Source organism: Notechis scutatus, chromosome 1, assembly GCF_049901735.1.
Source record: "Notechis scutatus isolate UNSWTSFEM ecotype Mainland chromosome 1, rNotScu1.2, whole genome shotgun sequence".
Lineage (NCBI taxonomy): Eukaryota > Metazoa > Chordata > Lepidosauria > Squamata > Elapidae > Notechis > Notechis scutatus.
The window spans coordinates 116,425,891-116,447,572 of record NC_142009.1 but is presented as its reverse complement, the minus strand read 5'-3'; the positions used below and the strand labels follow the sequence as shown (position 1 = coordinate 116,447,572).

Sequence of the window (21,682 nt, the reverse complement as noted above, 5' to 3'; positions counted from 1 at the left end):
TTCGCCCGATGCGCGGTGCGAACTGGTTGAATGCCACCACTGAAGTGGATCATTTTAAAATAAATGACAGGCTCTTTGTTTTATAAACTTTGTGTGTCTAATGTAAATGAACCGAAGGAAAGTCCTGCTTCTTTTATAAGTGATATTGAATGTTATCTTGCATGTAAAAGTCACTGATATCGTAGCACATTTATAATTTATAAAATTAGCCATTTAATTTGCCTTCAAGCATTATGAACTGCCCACCAAGACATTTAAATTTAAGTACAAAAGATGGAAAAACAGTCAGACTAAAGTATAATATCATACTACAGGTATGATATGAAGAATGGCAAAGCTCTCTTAATCTGAGAATAAACTGTAATGCCCTTGCTTTAGATAAACACTATAAAAACTTAGAGAGGAAATAATTATATTACCACATCTAGCGCTGATCATAAGTCAATCCTGTTTTTAAGGCCACAGCTAGTGGCCATATGAAATGATTTATATTGTTCTGAAAACATTGTGATTTTCATAATATTTTAGAAGTAAGAAAAAAATTCCCACAAGTCTGTTATGTTAGTTATGATATCTATAGTGGAACATGTAGGAGCCAGACAGTAACACTGTCTGAAAAATAGACTTTTCTCTCCTGTGACTGTCTTCTGAGATTATTCTGCTTTCCGTCTCTAAATGTGATGGTTTCAAGTTACTGGTTCATGAGACTAGGAAATAATTCTATACTCTTGCACTAATAGATAGTAAACACATGAGATTTTCATCTTTGATCCTCATTACTAACATATGACAAGTATGAGCTAGTCTAACTAACATATGACAAGTAGGAAATTCTGTTATGGGTATTCACTTCCACTGTTGGCTCACACTTATTTATTTTGTCTTATCATATTTTCTACACTTATAACAGCACAAAGCTACCTTTCACTACAAAAAGCTCCTTTTTGCTTAGGTTATTTACATAATATATCAAAATATTGTACAATGTTTGAAATACCCGGAAGTGACCTACACTGGAAATTGTGACAGTATGTATTATAGAAAACTAACTAGATAAATGTTCATGAACTAGTAAATTTAATGGTATCAGAGATTAAGCATTTAGTTGATTGAAGGAATGAACTCACAACCTCTCCAAAGACTATCTTTGTTTTTCCATTATTCTCCACATTCAATAAAACTGATATTGCTCAAAAAATAGAAAGCAGTAACAATAGCAAGGCCTGCATAATAATCAACAAAAAGGACCACATAATTGTTCCCCAGACGATCCCTCTACAATGAACTTTGAACAAATTCCAAAGTTAAGATCTTAAAAGCCCATAATAAGTAAATACTGTAATTCAGTTAAGCTAATAAGGTGATTTTGTTTGGAATTCTGTGTGGTTGCTATCTTCTTTGTATTCCTTTTTTTAAAATAAAGATTTGACAATTGACTTAATAAGGGAATTTCTTATTAAATTTTCCTCACCTAAAAATCTGCATTTTTACATGTCTACCTTTTTTTTGTTTCTGGACTGGTGCAAACTTTGTAATAGGCTGTATTCAGAGGTGGTATTCAGCAGGTTCTGACCAGTTCTGGAGAACCGGTGACGGAAATTTTGAGTAGTTTGGAGAACCGGCAAATATCACCTCTGACTTGCCCCGCCCCCATCTATTCTCTGCTTCCCAAGTCCCAGCTGATCGGCTGGATCTTCTTTTGTTGCCCTGCACAGGAGAACAGAGCTGGAAAGCAGATGGGAAGGGAATGAGATTTTGCAGTATCCTTCCCCTGCCACGCTCACCAAGCCACACCACGCCCACCAAGCCCTGCCCACAGAACCGCTAGTAAAAAAAATTGAATCCCACCACTGGCTGTATTTCAAGTTTTTAATAGGATGATTCAAAGCGCCTTCTTTTCTGTTTTTGCTGGGATTTGGCTTAAGTGAAAAATGTATAATGAAGGACTACGCATTCTCTGCCAGACAGACTAGCATCTGATAGAGGTTCGGCTTAACCAGGTTATGCTCTCTCTTTTTTTGCTGGGGAACCCTTGGAAACATTCTGTGATTGAGGCAATAAATTCCATTTCCACTTTAACATGCCAAACAAAGATAAAACTGTGTAAAATATCTTCAAATCTCTTCATCAAAGATGTTACAAAAAGAAATGGGGAAACAGCAAACAAATAAGGCTGGTTATTGATACTAAAATTATGAACTCTAAACAGTCACAATCACTGACATAGTGGAAAATGAGGAATAAACTCAACTCGTATAAACAGTGCCCAGGTGATTATAATATACTGATATTATCTTACTACAACAGAAGGAGCTATGGATACTGTGATGAGATTTCTACTCCCTTTAGTAAGTAAGTAAGTAAGTACTTTAGTAAGTAAGTAAGAGTTGTTAACCTAATCCTACGTAGCTTTTTCTCTGGTAATATCACACTACTAACCAGAGCATACAAAACATTTGCTAGACCAATACTCGAATACAGTTCATCAGTCTGGAACCCACATTACATATCTGATATTAGCACAATTGAGAAAGTCCAGAAATATTTCACAAGAAGAGTTCTCCACTCCTCCACTCGCTGTAGAATACCTTATGCCACCAGACTTGAAATTCTAGAACTAGAAAACCTTGAATTACGCCGCCTTCGGTCTGATTTAAGCATGGTATATAAAATCATACATTGCAATGTCCTACCTGTCAATGAATACTTCAGCTTCAACCATAACAACACAAGAGCACACAATAGATACAAACTCAATGTTAACCGCACCAAACTTGATTGCAGGAAATATGACTTCAGCAATAGAGTGGTCAATGTCTGGAATACTCTACCCGACTCTGTAGTTTCTTCCCCAAACCCCAAAAACTTTAACCTTAGACTGTCTACTATTGACCTCACCCCTTTCCTAAGAGGTCTGTAGGGGCGTGCATAAGCGCACCAACGTGCCTACCGTCCCTGTCCTATTGTTTCTCTTATTCTTCTTTTATTTTTTCTTATATGTACCCATTTCATGTATTCACAACTATGTATTCACTTATACTTATTATCTTGTAAACAATTGGCAAATCAAATAAATAAATAAATAAAAATAAATAAATAATGATACAAACAGATTAAGCTTTTTTCCCAACTAGGAGCCACAGGATCCATTACTACGTGTTATACTCAAAATATCATGGAAGATTTTTTTTTTAAGCCAAACTGGCATTTTTCTAATGAAAGCCCATGCAAAATTCCATCAATGTTGCATGGCTTACTAACTACTATTATATCTCTAACAATTTATTTCCTTCTTTAGTTCTTAGCAAAAACTGGAAATGGAAGATACATTCCTAGCTTCCTGCTGAATTTTTATAAGCTCCACATGAGATCAGAAAATATTCCAGAATAACTAGACTGAAGAATAGAAAGTCAGCCAAGGTTGTTATTGGAATAACAAGGATTTAACCTTTGTTTTATGGGACCATAATATTATGGGTGCAAAGAGGATAATGGGAAAATATTTGCTAGACTTTTAAATCATTGCTGCAGTAATCCTCTCTTCTAGGTCTTCAGTGCAGGTTTAATTTTTGTATTCAGCTCTTGTAAAATAGTACTCTATGAAGATCCAAATGCTGCTTCTATCATCTGCAAAGGACAGTATGAGGGGAAGAAAAGCCAAACCTATCTGCTCCGCCACATTCTCTGCAATTCACAGAATCCTTAGAAGAGGGGGAGGTCACCTGGTTGGGCAGGGTGGAGGGAAATGTGTTACCATGGGCAACACGGCAAAGAGACTGATAAATTTTACACCTCCCCCCCCAAAAAATCTAATCCCTAAGAGAATGTTTCCCTAGGTATCTACAAATATGTCTTGCTGTAAAATAAAATACATAAATCACAATGCTTCTAACTTATTTTGTTAAAGCATCCTCATAAGATCAAATGACGTTTATATGTTTCACAGTAAGGAGCAAATAGTAAGGCACACAGAGTTGCCACATTTTGTAGGATTCCTTTCCACTTTTGTCTTCAGAAAATCATATTCAATTGCACACACTTAACACCCACAAATCCACGTATTAAACTTATGAGAACATTATCCAGAGGTGGTATTCAGCAGGTTCTGACCAGTTCTGGAGAATCAGTAGCGGAAATTTTGAGTAGTTTGGAGAACCGACAAATGCCACCTCTGACTGGCCCTGCCCCTTCTATTCTCTGCCTCCCGAGTCCCGCCTGATCTTCTTTTCCCCCAGGAGTGAGGTGCAAATGGAGATTTTACAGTATCCTTCCCCTCTCACGCCCACCAAGCCATGCCCACAGAACTGGTAGTAAATTTTTTTTAATCCCGCTACTGACATTATTTTTGGAAACACTTTCTGGTGTAATCATGTTGCTGATGTGAAATCAAAATACAATACAAATGTATACAATTAAATAGCTTAATTTATGCTAGTCTATGAACAAAAATGCCATATAAATTAACATATGACATAATTTATTTTGATGACTAGAATTCTGTATGAATACAGAAATATATAAAGAATTTGACAAGAATTTGTAAAATGAAAAAATATTCTACCTTAGTGTTATGCTGAATTTTTTCTTAATTATGGATCATAGTTCACCCAATGTGAAGGTAAATAATGATATTTATATATAACTATGCTGGATTTGAAATGCATTCATTGTGCATGCAACCTCTGATCAGGCTAAGGACTTATCTTAACCACTAAGTACCTTACTAAAAACTGAGTCTCATTCATGAAATCATTATTTTCACTTTAATTAATTAAATTTTAATTAATTTGAATTTAATTTCAGAATACAGTATGCAGTTGTGTACAGTTTGAATTCAAAACTGAGAATAATATGCAAAAGATTCTTTGGAAACTTACTACAGTAATAGCATTTAAAATGTACAGAAGGCCAAAGATATAATACCAGCCCAGAAACTTTAGTAAAAATAACAAAATAAATTAAAATTTTGTTACCCTCTTTTGGTTTTTGGAATTCAGATGGTATATCTAGTCCAGCACATGTGGCCAAAGAAAGATTTATCTATAGCCATCCCTCAAGAGTTGTTCATGGACCAAGTCCAGACAGCTTTTAAAAGTCAAAGCTGCTTTATGCTCACATTAATAATCTCCATGTGCAATTCTCCTGTGTTGAAATCAAAGTAGTTGAAACATATCGCATCCACACAATTCTTTTCTAGATCTCTGTCTTTTATAATTATTTGACTACAAATCAAACCTTCTAATAAATGTATCAACAATGCTTTCAGGAAAAAAAAAAACCTTTAATTTCTGAGCATCTTGGAAAGATACAAGGAAGACATCCTAAATATGCTGATGCATTTCAAATGTATACAGAATCGTATGGCTATATCCTTGTAAAATGTCAAGACTCAAACAATATGTTTGAATTATCATACTTAATGACCACTTATCACTCTAAGCCATCTTTTATTTAGTCGTGATTTCTTGAATCAATCACAATTGGATGGACACATCCAAGTTGTGGTTTATCAAGCATAATAGCAAAGTTTAATGTACTAAAGCAAAAGCAAAACAAATTACTTAATTTAGAGTGATGCACAAATGCTTATGGTAAGTACTGTATATTCTTTTCTCCCTCCCTCCTCTTTTCTCTCTTCCCTTTCCAGAAGGCATGTAAGTGGCTGCTACCTGGCAGGGAAAAGGGCAAAGTGTGCAAGGGACCAATGCAGTATGAGTGCAGAGGGACCAGCAAAGAATCCACAGGTGGGGGAAACTTACTAGTCTGTCAGATTTCCCATTGACTTTCTCCCTACAAGCTTCCTAGGCAGGAAGTTGCACATCCAAAGCCAGCAGACAGTAAATGGTGAATGCAAGGTGGGGAAGGTGCAAGAGAATGTGCAAAGACATCTGTAGGGGGCATGCATAAGCACACCAATCGTGCCTACCCTCCTTGTCCTATTGTTTTTTATTTTTCTTATAAGTATCTATCTCATGTATTCAAAACTATATTTATACTTATACCTGTATCTTGTAAGCGATTGACAAATCAAATAAATACTAAATACAGTACTGAAATACAAAGGGTGCACTTGCAATCTTCCCTGCCGAGTTGTCCATTGACTTTCTCCATGCAAACTTCCCCATCGACTTGAGGGAAGCTGTCAGGCAACGTTGAAAATAATAAACATGTGAGTGCAGCTGACCACAGCTGGGCAGTGATGGTGCTGAAGCGGCAACAACTTTCCCAAATTTCATTCCCACAGGAGTCATGAATCCTAGGATTCTGTAAGTTAATCCATTGAGTTACCTTGGTCCAATAATTGTTGCCATATGCCTTCCAATTTTGCCCAATTGTAGGTTATGAATCCAGCAAACACACAAGATTGAGTAGTATACAGACAGTCAAAACCATCTCTGCATTTGACAGTAACTAATACAGTAGAGATTATTTGAACTTTGCCCTTCCTTTTTTCATACTTATTTATACAGATTACAACCTATATGGAACCCATAAGAAGGAACATGGGAATTCTGTCACCAATTTCTTTGGTAGGCATGAAAGATGCATTACAGAAGCTTGTAACCACAAATCCTTCTGGAGTCTAGACCTATTTTTTATTACTGGAACTCTAAACATCAATATTATGGAATGATAAGCATTATTTCTGTCTAAAAATGATTTAACAATTCACTATATTCAGCTATAGGTGCCTACATAGCTCTCAAATTGCATAATTTAAATTTCCATCACTTCATCTATATGAACTAATTTGAAATATAGAAATATCTCCTCACCTCACTAATAGTAAGAAATAGAACTTTGTTATAGTCAGAAGTGAAAGGCATGAGACAAGCAAAAAACAAAACTTCCCCACTACGGGTATTTCAAGGAATTGATAGGGCACCTTTTTTTTCAAAGAATTCAAGGTGATATCATTGTTCTGCCTCTCCAACATTATACTCACAATATGATACATGTTTTTATTCCAAAAGAGCAAAGGTTGTAGAATAAGAGACTACATGGGCAACAGTTGACGTATACACTCAATGTGCTACTTTACATGAACAATATGCTTTCTCTCCCTCTGTCTTTCTCAGAAACCACTGTATTCTGTAGACATTACTAAAAGCAGTGTGCAGACAGCTGATCATCTAATTGCTAGTTACAAGATGGACTAGGGCAAGGCTGCCTGGTTAATTTTGTGGCAGACCAGGGATTTATAAAGGAGAAGGAAGAAATAATAGCTATTGTTGCAGTACAAATAACAACTTTTCTGGTATTAAAATCAGTAGGTGCTCTCATGGCACTCTTCCAGCTTTCACACCAGGTTCAATATGACACCTACTGTCAGCTGTTCATCCGAGATTGAGGGGGTGAACGATATCAACTCACTCCTGAAGCTTTAGTGAAGTTTTTTATTTGTCTTCCACACCACAACAACAGGTAACAGCAATCAAATTATGTTTAAAGTCACCTCTGGATTGCAATGAAACCCAGAGCTGTATTTATACATGTTATACTTTGGATAACAATATAATTACTATAACCACCTTCCGTCTGGCTTCACTGCCTAACATCCGGCATCCTTTAATTCAGGGATCCCCAACCTTTTCGACGCCGCGGCCCGGTTCCGGCGTCAGCTGGGTCTGCGCCCGGTTCCGGCGTCAGCTGGCGCGCCATCTTTTTGACAAAAATCACTTCCGGTGACGTCACGGAAGTGATTTTTCGTCAAAATGCAGTGGCGCTTAGCGCTTCTGGTGAGCTTTTTCGGGTAGAAATGGCTTTCTACCCGAAAAGCTCACCAAGCGCTGGCGCCATCTTTTTACGAAAAATTGCTTTTTTACCAAAAAGATGGCGGCGCCCAGCAACCAGCGGCCCGGTAAGGCTTGTTCTGCGGCCCGGTACCGGTCCGCGGACCGGCGGTTGGGGACCCCTGCTTTAATTAAAGAAACATGGTAACTGCACCTTTCCCCTGCTCGATGAGCCCATGTACCCTCATTTATTTCTTATCATTATTACAACATCACCCCTTGACATTCAGCCATGAATCATTATTATTACACCACTCCTTGTCAGGAAGCCGATGTTAGTTATTTGACGAATATTCATTATAGCGTCCACGTGGTAACACCAGGCAAGTGGAAGAATATGGTCGTATCACATCCTGGCTGTCTCGGCTCCAGTCCGTTCTTTATTGGAGTTGTGACACCTACTTTTAGCATTATTTCATCTTACATGTCAATATGTCTGTTACAAATAGACATTCATATGATTATGCTTTACTCAGAAACCACTGTATTCTGTAGACATTAGTAAAAGCAGTGTGCAGACAGCTGATCATCTAATTGCTAGTTACAAGATGGACTAGGGCAAGGCTGCCTGGTTAATTTTGTGGCAGACCAGGGATTTATAAAGGAAAAGGAAGAAATAATACCGTGTTTCTCCAACAATACGGCCTCCACCAATAGGAAGCCCCAGCATGATTTATTGGCATAAAATCAAATTAAGCCCCTCCCCCCAAATTAAGGCCCATATTAAACATGCGAAATGGGGGGAATGGCGGGGGGCTTGCCGTTAGGAAGTACTTTGTTGCATGCCCGGATATGGTGCTGCCTGCGTTGGTGGAGCACTTCATATCGGGAGACCTTCCGCCACCGTTAATTTCCCTTCTCCCTTGCTGCCGTAGCGTTACAGCAACGCCGCGGCGTTTAGGCGCAGCCACGTGCAGCCAGTCAGGGCTCCTCCCTGCAACCGGAGCCCTGAGGAGACACTGGCTTCAGGCGCTCCTGTGACCGCCTTCCCTTTGCTTTCGATGGTAAAGTGAATTATTTTAAAAACCTCCGCTCATCCTATCAGGGCCGTGCGAGCTGAGCAGAGCCGGGAAAGCAAGCCGCGGGTGTTTCCTGGTTCTGCCCAGCCCGTACGGCTCTGCCCTGCCCTGGCGGGATGAGCGGAGGTTTTAAAATAATTCACTTTACCTTCTAAGGCAAGGGAAGGCGGCCACAGAGCGCCTGCATAGTATACCAACAACAAAAGGCAAATCCTCAAGGTGGGCTGGAGGGAGGTGGCTCGTGCCCCGGGCTGCTTCAATGCAAGGTCCTGACTTGCAGCATCCTGCCGTTGCCGCCGCGTCCTCCCTCTCCGACTGCAAAACTCGTGTGCTTCGCCAAGCGCTCTGAGCGAGGCGAGCTCTTTCATACATAGAGAGAGGGAAAGCGTAGCGTGCTCCGAGAGGCTGGCTCTTTTCTCTAGCCGAGGCTGACAGGAAGTGCCTCCAGGGCCGTGGCAGGCAAGCGCGGGTGTTTCCTGGTTCTGCCCAGCGCGCGCGGCTCTGCCACGGCCCTGGCGGGATGAGCGGAGGGCCCGGCGGGGAGGCACTCGTTGCCTTGGTGACATTTGGTGCCTCCGCCGCCTCCTCGCCATCGCAGGTGGCGGTGGCGGTGGCAAGCGGCGGCGCTTCGCTGAGGGAAAAGAAGACAGCGCAGCCACCTTGCTTGCTTTCCCACCTGCCCGCCCCAGATGGCCTCAGGAGCGGCGGCAGTGGCAGCAGGCGCGCACACTCCTGCCGGCGAAGGGAGGAGAGGCGAGGAAAGAGAAGGAGTGCGGCAGCAGCGGCTGTCACAGTATTGTCTCATAGCGGGGCAAGGCTGGCAAGCTGAGGTGGCCGCACCAGAGAGCGTCACTGCCAACCCCGTCGTGAGGATAAAGGAGCGGGATAGAGATTCAGTCAGAATCGGCTAGAGAAAAGAGCCAGCCTCTCGGAGCACGCCGGCGTCTTTCCCTCTCTCTCTATGTATGAAAGAGCTCGCCTCGCTCGGAGCGCTTGGCGAAGCACCACGAGTTTTGCAGTCGGAGAGGGAGGACGCGGCGGCAACGGCAGGATGCTGCAAGTCAGGACCTTGCATTGAAGCAGCCCGGGGGCACGTAGCCACCTCCCTCCAGCCCACCTTGAGGATTTGCCTTTTGTTGTTGGTATACTTCTTCCAGGCGCTCCTGTGGCCGCCTTCCTTTGCCTTAGAAGGTAAAGTGAATTATTTTAAAAACCTCCGCTCATCCCGCCAGGCCGCGGCAGAGCCGTACGGGCTGGGCAGAACCAGGAAACACCCGGCTGCTTTCCCGGCTCTGCTCAGCTCGCACGGCCCTGATAGGATGAGCGGAGGTTTTTAAAATAATTCACTTTACCATCAGCAGGAAGGCGACACACAAGCGCCTGAAGCTCAAAATCTCCTCAGGGCTCGGTTGCAGGGAGGAGCCCTGACTGGCTGCGTGTAATGCGCCAACGCCGCGGCGTTGCTGTAACGCCACGCAGCAAGGAGAAGGAAATTAACGATGGCGGCGTCTCCAACATCCAACTGTCGCCGCCCGCCCACCCGAGGATGCAAGGGGGAATTAAGTCACCCCGAAAAGACATCCTAGCCGGTTTTCGAGGTCAAAAATAAGGCCCGGCCTTATTATGTGAGAAACACGGTAGCTATTGTTGCAGTACAAATAACAACTTTTCTGGTATTAAAATCAGTAGGTGCTCTCATGGCACTCTTCCAGCTTTCACGCCAGGTTCAATATGACACCTACTGTCAGCTGTTCATCCGAGATTGAGGGGGTGAACGATATCAACTCACTCCTGTAGCTTTAGTGGAGTTTTTTATTTGTCTTCCACACCACAACAACAGGTAACAGCAATCAAATTATGTTTAAAGTCACCTCTGGGTTGCAATGAAACCCAGAGCTGTATTTATACATGTTATACTTTGGATAACAATATAATTACTATAACCACCTTCCGTCTGGCTTCACTGCCTAACATCCGGCATCCTTTAATTCAGGGATCCCCAACCTTTCGACGCCGCGCCCGGTTCCGGCGTCAGCTGGTGCGCGGCCCGGTTCCGGCGTCAGCTGGCGCGCCATCTTTTGCGAAAATCACTTCCGGTGACGTCACGGAAGTGATTTAGAAATTGGCTAGCGCTTCTGGTGAGCTTTTTCGGGTAGAAATGGCTTTCTACCGGAAAAGCTCAACGTGGCGCCATCTTTTTGAAAAATTGCTTTTTTACCAAAAGATGGCGCGCCCAGCAACCAGCGGCCCGGTAAGGCTTGTTCTGCGGCGGTACGGTCCGCGGACCGGCGGTTGGGGACCCTGCTTTAATTAAAGAAACATGGTAACTGCACCTTTCCCCTGCTCGATGAGCCCATGTACCCTCATTTATTTCTTATCATTATTACAACATCACCCCCTTGACATTCAGCCATGAATCATTATTATTACACCACTCCTTGTCAGGAAGCCGATGTTAGTTATTTGACGAATATTCATTATAGCGTCCACGTGGTAACACCAGGCAAGTGGAAGAATATGGTCGTATCACATCCTGGCTGTCTCGGCTCCAGTCCGTTCTTTATTGGAGTTGTGACACCTACTTTTAGCATTATTTCATCTTACATGTCAATATGTCTGTTACAAATAGACATTCATATGATTATGCAATTGTACCATATGATTTACATGTGACAATGTAATGTACAAGTTGAATTCTGTTGTGCTGAATCAACCTGAGTAGAGTCAAAGAACCAAACCATCAAGAGGTAATTGCAGTATCTGTCACTCCTGACTGACACACCAGAGTAGGTACACAACTCAAAGGAAAATGCTGCTGACAGTTCAGAACAGAAGCTCAAGGATGATTCAAAAATGCCGGTTCCCTGTTTGTTGCTAAGATTTCCATGAAAAAAAAAACTTTTATTATTAAAAGTTTTTTTTGAAGCATTTGAATGCAGGGTGCATCAGGTGCAAATCTTAACATATACAGATAATCTTCAATATATGAGAGCAATTAGGACTGGAATTTCCATCACTAAGCAATTCTGTGGTAAAGGAAGAATGAACCAGTTAGCAATGACAATCCTTGGAGTCCTGGCTGCCAGTAACTGCATCACACAGTCACTAGGCTAGGCAGCTTCCTGCCAGTTTCCCCACAACTGAAGTCAGTGGGAAAGCTGGTAGAAAACTGCAAGACCCAGGTGTACAGGTAGGTAAATGGCTGTTTCTGGGCAGGAAAGGGAATAACGTGTGTAGGAGGCTCAGGGAGAGTGCACAAAAGGTGCAAAAGAGTGTGAGGAAGGGCTAATTTTATTTATTTGAGGAGGACTAATCAAATATCTTTGAAAATATATTTGATTAGCACTATCCAATTCCAAATGACTCTGAGTGATTCACAATACATGCGTGGGAGATGCAAAAAGCATCTCAATGGGTAGAACTTCTAAGATACAGATGTTTTTGAGCCCTAGCTTCATATTCTATAAACAAAAAAGAAACTAAAATAAACATTACAAATCTCTGTTAACAGAAAGGACTTTTTTTTTTTTTTTGCAGTTTTGCAGTATGGCTCCCAATGATGCTCAGGAAAATAATCTGCACATAGGTAAAAAATTTAAGGATCCTTGAAAATTTGAATGTGGTTTCATTTTCCCTAAATTATCTTGCATATGTTATAAAAGAAATAAAGTAGACATAGCCCAATTTTCTATTTTTGGAATTACAATTCCTGTTTCCAAATAAGAATGAGTGTTAATTATAATTTTAAAAAGGTTGACAGAAAATATGCCAATGACCTCCAAGGAAAATAAAAAGTTAAATATCATTTTCACAGCATTTAATTAAAAAATCACCAAACTTTCCTGTTATTTCCACAAGGAAATTGACTTAACCTTGAAAATGTTCTATTTAACTAAACTACTGATAGTTTGTCTATCTTCCTTCCTCTGCAAAAACACTTACTCATATTTAAATGTTAGTTTTTGACTGAAAAGTATGAATGTTATAAAGACGTTCAGAAGATTAGGTTCCACTCTGCCAGGTATATTGTCATATATTGCACCTAGATTGTTAGATGTTAAAGGCAAGGCCTTTGTAGAATTTTTACAAAGTGACATTTATTCCTAAATTTAATCAAGGGCTACAAGGACATGCTATCTTTAAGATATATAGTATAGGATGCCTTTTAAACTGTATGCAAACATGATGGAACTAGATTATCTTCACATTATCATTACAGAGTCACTATGGACACCTGCAACATCCAACCACTTAAACTAGAAATTTCTTAAAGAACAAACACAGCTTTTAACAGGTAATGTTCAAGTCTAGTTCTTGAGAAATAATTTATCACTCCTATTCTAAATCTGATATTCCAACTGATAAAAGAAATCAGGTGAAGCAGAGCCAAATAAATTTTAGGATGGATTCTAGGAATAAAACTAAAAAAAATAAAGATAAGAACATAATATTAATATAAGTTCAACACTCCAATATGTAATGATCAAAAGATCAGCCTTTCTCAAACATTTTGCCTGGATGAACCCTTGAAATGATTTTCACAGCTCAGGGAAACCCTACATAAAAATCATTTAAAAATATGAAAATTTCATAATACAATCACTATTACAATAACCTACAAAACTCATGTTTTACAACATATACAACAGCAAAGTGACAGTTGGCAACTGGCAGCTAAATCATACCATATAAAAATTCCCACGACTATGAGAAGTAGCATTGTGCAGCAAGAGAAGTTTAAAAATACATTTTTCCCACCACACTCTCTTGGAAGTCCTAATAATCTTTCATGAAACCCCAGTGAGAAAGGCTGGATTTGATTGATGACATTCTTCTATTGCCAAATGGAAATACAGTACTTTCTCTTCAGCACCTTTTGCAACAACTAGTACAGATTTAAAATCCAACCCCCAAAACTAAAAAAAAAAGAGCTTTAAGGGAAAAGCAGGAAATAAAGTTGAAGCACAAAGCATAACTTCTCCAATTTTCTGAGTTCACAAAACAACACATGTTGAGTTGTTAAACATGCTGATATAAAATATGATTAGCTAGTGGTTCGATGTTATATAAACATACTCAGTGGTTTAATATCCTTGCAAATACACTGATAATTTGGTAACTCCTCTTTGTGAAAGACTTTATTTTTCACTGCTATTATTTTTAAGCAGAAATATGCTTAAATATTGATAAAGGTAAGTACAGAGGAAAGGGATAAATAAAATTTACTAAGTGATCATATATAGCAGAATATGCTCCGTATAATTTAATTTACAGTACCTGTAACATCTTAGCACTATAGGCACACCTTATTATCACAGCAGGTGGCAGCACCTACCTGACTTTGTCTAATCTGAGAAAAGCTAAGTAGAGGCACACCTGAATATGAGTTAGAAACAAAACTACTATACAGAAAATCCAAGGGCTCTATGTAAATAAGATCAAAACATTTTTTTTAAATAGAGTGGCAAACTATGTCCATATTTTTCTCAAACATGTTCAGGTAGTCATTAATAGTCAAGTTCAACATATTAGGTGCATTTATTTATTTTAGAAATGTATAAGGTTGCCAACTCTGGGTGACATACAATAAAAACCATTATACAATATATTAAAAATCCTAAATTCCATTAAAAGTTGGAAAAGTACAACCTGTTGGAAGAGCATTGGTGAAAATTATATCCAAATTACTGCCATTTGAGCAAAAAAGTTGAAAGAAGCTAGTTGCACAATAACGGAGGTTTCATTTTTATTATTTTAACAATATACAAGATGACTTGAATTTTTTTTCTCATCAACATGACTGCAGTCCTATGATTATTTCTTCCAGAAATAATTCCCAATAAATGCATTAATTTTAATGGGAAATCATTTCTCCTGAGGAAATGCTTGTTTTGCTTTCTACATGAAAGAAGCCCTAACCAAAGGTTTTATCATGTATTTGATGGACCAAATATTTTTACCATTTTACTACATGGCATGGTATTATGAAAGCTTTATAAAGTTATACTGATTCCTGCTCTCAAATTTTTTAAATATAGTAACATCCATGTAGATCTTAAGTTCAATGTGAATTTAGCCTGTTAGGCTTTCTTTCCTGTTAGGCAAATTTCACCCTCATCCCATATTAAGTATCTTTTTTTTATTGCACTGAATTCCATCCCCCACCTCTTTGTGGCCTGATCCACAAAGTCTGGTAGTTTCACTCTAATCAGATGAAGCTGAAAACGCTATGGAGAATGTTGCTTCGATTGTTGTAGCCAGTTGAAGTAGTGTAGGAACAGACTTTTTTAAAAAATGAAATAGTGCACCCTGACAGGAAAAATGAAACAGCACAATGTTCTCATGATAGAGACATTGCTTAATCTTGCTGAAAAAGCCAGATATTGTTGATAAGAAGAAAAAGCTAACTATGGTTTGATTATTTGTGTACATTATGCATGCACTGAAAAGGTTCACACAGTAGATAGCTACGGTAGTACCCCTAAGAAAGCAATGTGGATGGGTAGTACAAGGTTGACCTAACAAGGTATACTGTACAACACAAGCAGTCCTTGACTTACAACAGTTCATTCAGTGACCATTCAAAGTTACAACGGCACTGAAAAATGTGACTTATGACCACTTTTCAGAGTTCTGACCTTTGCAGCATTGTCATGATGATGTGATCAAAATTCAGACTCTTGGCAACTGGCTCTTATTTATGATCGTTGCCCTGTCCCAGGGTCATGTGATCCGTTTTGTGACCTTCTGACAATGGGGAAGCCAGATTCACTTAACAACCGGGTTACTAACTTACCAACTGCAGCAATTCACTTAACGGTGGCAAGAAAGGTCGTAAAATGGGGCACAACTCACTGAACAAACATCTCATTTAAGAGAAATGTTGGGCTCAATTGTAGTCGTAACTCGAGGACTAATTATACTTTCTGCTTACTATTACTAAGAGCTGTCAGTGTTTAACAGGGGTTACCCTCCGTCCCTTGGAACCGCTTCACCTGCTATTTTCAGCATTAAGTGTTTAAGCCGCCAAAAGCAGACGGTCCCCCTTTCCATTCTAGCCTTCTTCTTCTTGTACGTGGAGTGTTATCTTGTGTTGTTTTCACACGTTTTCACACACTACACGCACAACCCGTCCGGTCTGCAGTTAAAACTCCAACTGAGATCGGCGTGGATGGTTCCTGCCCAAGGAGAGCCCAACCAATCGACGGAGCCTGGGTTCAAATTACGAGGGAAGGCGGCTACGGGGCCGCCTGGTTCCTGCGCCGAACGACGGTAGTTCTTGTTTCCCTTTTAGCTGACAGGGCGAGCGCCGAGGCGGAGCCAGCGCGGAAAAAAATACAAGCCGGCTCGGCTAAGCCAAAAAAAAAAAAAAAGCGTGGAAAAAAATGTCATGCCGCCTTAAAGTCTCGGCGCCCAGAGAGAAAACTCTCCTTGCTTTGGAAGCCCGTCCCGGGAAAAAAACGAAGGGCTGGAAGCGAGCCGGACCTGGGCTCCCCCGTTGCTCTCCACCCCAAGACAGCCGCTCTCGCCCCGCCGCGCCCCTCTGCTTCCATCCAGCCACCCTGCCCGACCCGCCAACCTTGTTGAGGGCTGGGTCGCGTAAAACATCGCAGCCCCTCCTGGTGGTCCACCTAGGTTTCCTCCCGGCAGGTGCGACGGCTTCCATGCTCGTGGCCGAGCCGGTTTGCGGAGCAGGGGAATCGCTGGAGGGGCGGATGAGACGCCTGTTGCCGGTGGTTGACGCTTATGGCCGGGACTGCTGAGGCGGCCGCCTCTTGGGAGGAGGAGGAGGAGGAAGAGGGAGAAGGAACAGAGCTTCCCCAACTGCCTCCTCCTCCTTCTCCGAGGTCAGTACGGCGTTGGGAGTCGCTGAGTCATTCCGGAGGAGTTTTGTTGGAAGCAGGTGTTTCTCCGGCGGACGGTATTAGCCGTGAGGGGCGCAGATTCCCACCGATCCGGGTGGCATGGTTTTCCTTGCCTGCCACCTTAGGTTCCCACCTGCGGCACCTTGGGAAATCTAGAGGGAAAAGATAATTTGAAGTGAAATAAGCCCCTTGAGCAAATATTCAAGTGAGGTTGAGTGCATGCTGATGTATAAAAAGGTAGTTAAGAGTCACCACAATTTTAGGATAGGGGACTATTTATTTTATTTATTTATTTATTTGATTTGCCAATTGTTTACAAGATAATAAGTATAAGTGTATACATAGTTGTGAATACATGAAATGGGTACATATAAGAAAAATAAAAGAAGAATAAGAGAAACAATAGGACAGGGATGGTAGGCACGTTGGTGCGCTTATGCACGCCCCCTACAGACCTCTTAGGAAAGGGGTGAGGTCAATGGTAGACAGTCTAAGGTAGACTAGGAAAGAACTGGCTCTTGCAAGCTGCCCTTCTGGTCATGGATGTGGAAACCAAGAGTGTGATTTCTTCCTATGTTGAGATAGGAAGCAAATTAAAAAAATATAGGCCCTACACATGTTTATGTGTTTAAAAATAAAATGCAGATACTCTCAGAAACCTACTCTCACCCACAGTTGAGTTAGTATTGGCTATTTGGGGGCCTTATCCCCATCCCACCATGGTTACCATCTGCCATAAATAGTAAAATATTTCCAGGCAAATTTAAGTTCTGTGTACAAAACAATGGTGATTTTGGAGCAAGAACTGTGTGAGAAGGCTACTTGTATTCATATATTTCTTAACTAATGAATAAAAGAAAAACAATTGTATGCATTTAATTGCTTTACTATTTGAGCATATTTTCTTTCATTGCGCTTAATTCACAACACCACCGTTTGCAAATTAATACAGTAATGGCATAATCTCTCCAACCATTAAATATATTGTCCAGCCTATTTAATAGCCTATAATACTTGGCAACCAGATTCAGTTTGGGTCCTGGTATTTAATCTGTGGTCAGAATCTCTTCATTAGGCAAAAGCTTTTTGAGTTTTAAAATGCTAATATTTTGTAATGTACAATATTTTTGTGGAGACAAAACTTTTCACAAAAGTTGTTTGGGCCAACAACACTTTGGGCTTCAAGGATCAGCCTTGAAAATGCATAGATGTTTAATTTGTAAATGTCAGGAAATACCTCTTGTACTTTCTGGAAACATTTTCTGTCACATCATTTTATAATTTACCTAAGATGGTGTCAGTTTACAATTTAACTATGTGCTGGCGAGTGTGCTAAGCTTGCAGAGACATCAAGGGCATTAATGAAAGTATGGATTCTTCAGCATACATATAATTTATCTGTAAGAACAGCACACATATAATTTATAAGAGCCTACAGTATTGCTAGTGCAATTTATGTAAATATAGTTTAGCTTACTTAATTCTGTCATTCTATTTCTTATTTCCAGCAAAAGCAAAGAAAATCTGTCGTTATAAAGAAAACCTCTTGCCTTTTTATTTAGAAGCAGTTCTAGAATCAAACATCTTTTTTCCTGTAGTAAAAAGTAAGTTTAAAAGGATGAGGTAAGAATGCTTTTACAGCCCAGTGTTTAGTTGCTTATCACAAAATAGATTGCAGTCTTGATGTATTTATTTATGTTGTTACATTAAATTTAGTGTACAACTGTGCTCCAATGCAACAATTGCTGAGAGGCAGAGGATGTTTCTGGCTATGTTCAATGCTCTAAAAGTGGAATGACGGTTTGGTTGAGTCAGCTTTCTAGCCATATGAGATCATGAGTGCCAGGCTCAAACTGTTAATCGAGCAATAATTACTGTATAACATGGGGTTATACTTTTAGCATTAAGGGAAGCAAAAAAAGTAGCACTGTTGTGCAATGAAGTAGTTCATTTTATCTTGTAACCTGAACTGTTACTCTTAGTCCCAATAGTAAAAGGATGCCTTGTCCCTTGAAATCAAGGTAGCTGATCTCTCAGTGTGTTGCATATTCTTACCAATATGCAAGCAAGCCTTCCCTAGATCAGCAAATTGTACAGACTTTAACCTTCAAGTCCAAAAAGACAGAATGGGTTTTTTTTTTTAGTGACAAGGTTTTCAGATGATATGGCCTCAATCTAGCACAAAGGGCAGGTTACTGCTGTTGTAAGCAGCCCCTTCTATAGTCAACTGAGTATAAATAGGTCCAGCTATTTCCTTAAACTTCATTAAGAATCAGGTTTATGTAATTTCATTTAATGAATCAGCAGGAAAGATTATCTATCTTTCCCAGGAGAGCTATTGTTGACAAGAACAATTTAATATTAACATGGAAATAAATTCTTATTAAGTGAAAGATCTACTGAGAGTTGGTTAACTGTGTTAAAGATAACTGCATTGGTGTAGTGGTTAAGGTGCTAGCTAGAAACCAGGAGACTGAATTCTAGTTCTAGTCCCATGAAAGCCTGCTGGATGATTTGGGCAAGTCCTTCTCTCTCAGCCCAGTCTACCTCACAGTGTTGTGAGGAAAATAGCAGGAGGAAGGAGTCTTACATATGTTTGCCGCCTTGAGTTACTTATAAAATCAGAATAATAAATAAATATTAAAGTATTTTGCAAACCACATATATCTTTTTTTTTAAAGTGAAAACCTGGATTTTTTTTTCCTGGTTGAGTAGTTTATTTTAATAAAATACCTTAATGGTGTTGAAAAAAGGAAAGATCTTGGAGACTGCAAGGCTGGCTTTACTGTTGTTAGAGACTGACCAAAAAGAAATCAACTATAGGAAAATGTTAAATCCAACATTTATTTCAAGAGGATTGGTGGAAAAATATGGCAGGAACTTCAGTACATACATGTGCAATCTTCCCAAATCACAGAACAGAAGATTCAAAAGAAAACCTTTCCTAAAGGGGTCAATTTGTCTTGAAAAGTATCCTGGATATAGGTCACAAGACAAAACAATAAAAAAGGGCTCAGAAAGAGAATGATTACATTGCAGCAAAACTCAACCCTCTCTTCTACCTTTCCTCAACTGATAGCGCGCATGCACACTTCACACGCACATGTGCCTGATGCGTGCTGTACATGCGTGTAAAAAACCTTAAGCTGTGCCGCCTGTACAGCTGAAAAGTGCTGCGTGCAGATGCGCAGCGTTTGAAAAGCCACTTTTTTCCTGGTCTATCAACCTCAGCTGTGCTGCGCAAAGCAGCTGACGTTGAAAAAGCAGGAAATAAAGGACAGGTAAGAGCTCAGGCGGTTTGGTGTCTGCTGCTCTTCAGAGCTACCAGTTCTATAGAGCTGGGCAGAACTGGTAGCATCCCACCCAGTGGTGGGATTCAAAAATTTTTACTACCAGTTCTGTAGGCATGGCAGAGAAAGGATACTGTAAAATCTCTAATCATAGGTGGTATTTGCTGGTTCTCTGAACTCAACATTTCTGCTACCGGTTCTCCAGAACTGGTCAGAACCTGCTGAATACCACCTCTGATCCCATCCCTGGAACATACCCAATAAACTTCCTCTGTTTTATTATAGTAGTCCTGCTTACTCATCAGACTCAAGAAGGGACTACAAGAATACAAAGTCATGAAAAGAATTAATGCAATGGGTAAAGAACCACAGCAGAGCTTAGACTTAAAAACTAAGCTAGCTGACCTGTATCTTGCTGGCAGTGATGAGAAAGACTGAGAATGCTTCAGGGATGTTGTCCATTCATGTACACTGAAGATATTAGGACTCTCCAGCAGCATGACTGGTTTGATGAAAATGATGAGATACAAACTTTACTTGTTGAAAAGCATCACTTTTATCATGTCCATCAGGACAGTTTATCATCAGCTACCAAGAACGCTTTTTCAATTGCTCGTAGTCCAAAATAAGCTACATAAAGTGCAAGATGCCGGGCTGAGCAGCAAGCAGACAAAATGTAGGGATATGCTAATAGAAAAGATTTGAAATAGTTTTATTAAGTCTTTAGCATTCCCTGGAGACCTCAGTCTGTTGGGAAGACCAGTGTAGATGGTACAGCTTTCATTATGGAGAAGGTTCAGATCCTGCAGAAATGGTCATCCACAACCAACCATTGTTTATTAATAAAAGATAATAGACAGGATTCCCCATGTTGATACCAACTCCACCATGATTGACCTGATGGTAATAGCATCAAGAGCTGAATTGTACACTTAATGCAACCAGTGTTGATTTCATGAGTCTTCAATACTGTCAACCAAAAAAGCCCATGGAGGGTCATGTCAAAATTTGATTAAATTCAGATGGTATGTCAGTTCCATCTTGGCATGATGGCCTAGTGCTGGAAAATAGAGAATCTTCTAAGGCAGCGGTGCCAAACTTGCATCGTCACATGATGTATCACGATTTTTCCCCTTCGCTAAACCGGGTGTGGGCGTGGCCAGCATGTGACACATTAGCTTGCAAGCCGCAAGTTTGACAGCCCTGATCTAGGCATTCCCAGTTATCAATGGTGTTAAATAGGGCTGTTTGCTTGCTCCCACACAGGTCAGTAGGATGTTTATTGTCATGCTGAATGATGTCTTTCAGAACAGTGATGCTGGAATCAAAGTCCAGTGCAGAGAGGATGGGAAGCTATTGGCAAAGTGAAAGGAAATGGTTCTGGGAGACTTCCTCTTTGCTGATGACTGAGCCCTGAATGCAGGCTCAGAGCCAGAGATGCAAGTCAGTATGAATAAATTCTCTATAGCTTGTGACAACTTTGGATTCACCATCAATACACTCAATCAAAAGGCTGAAGTAATGCACCAGTCTGCTCATCATGTACCACACAGAGTACCCAACATCACAGAATGGCAGAAACACAATGGACCAGTTCAATTACCTTGGCAGCACCCTGTTGCCAGTAGTGACCATTGATCCATAAGTTAACTATAGAATAACAAGGGCATATTCAGCTCTCAAGTATATTGCACTCAATTGTATGGGAATGTCAA

At 40.3% G+C, this 21,682-nt stretch overlaps 1 protein-coding gene across 1 annotated transcript in view; it reads right to left on the bottom strand.

The window, feature by feature from the left end:
* ME1 (malic enzyme 1) overlaps positions 1 to 16,665 on the bottom strand; it is a 126,870-nt gene extending 110,205 nt beyond the window's left edge. Inside the window, exon 1 of the mRNA XM_026665158.2 lies at positions 16,392 to 16,665. Coding sequence (XP_026520943.2) covers positions 16,392 to 16,478 — 87 coding nt within the window. The 5' untranslated portion in view covers positions 16,479 to 16,665. The remainder of the gene's footprint in view (positions 1 to 16,391) is intronic.
* Between the last annotated feature and the right edge of the window lie 5,017 nt (positions 16,666 to 21,682).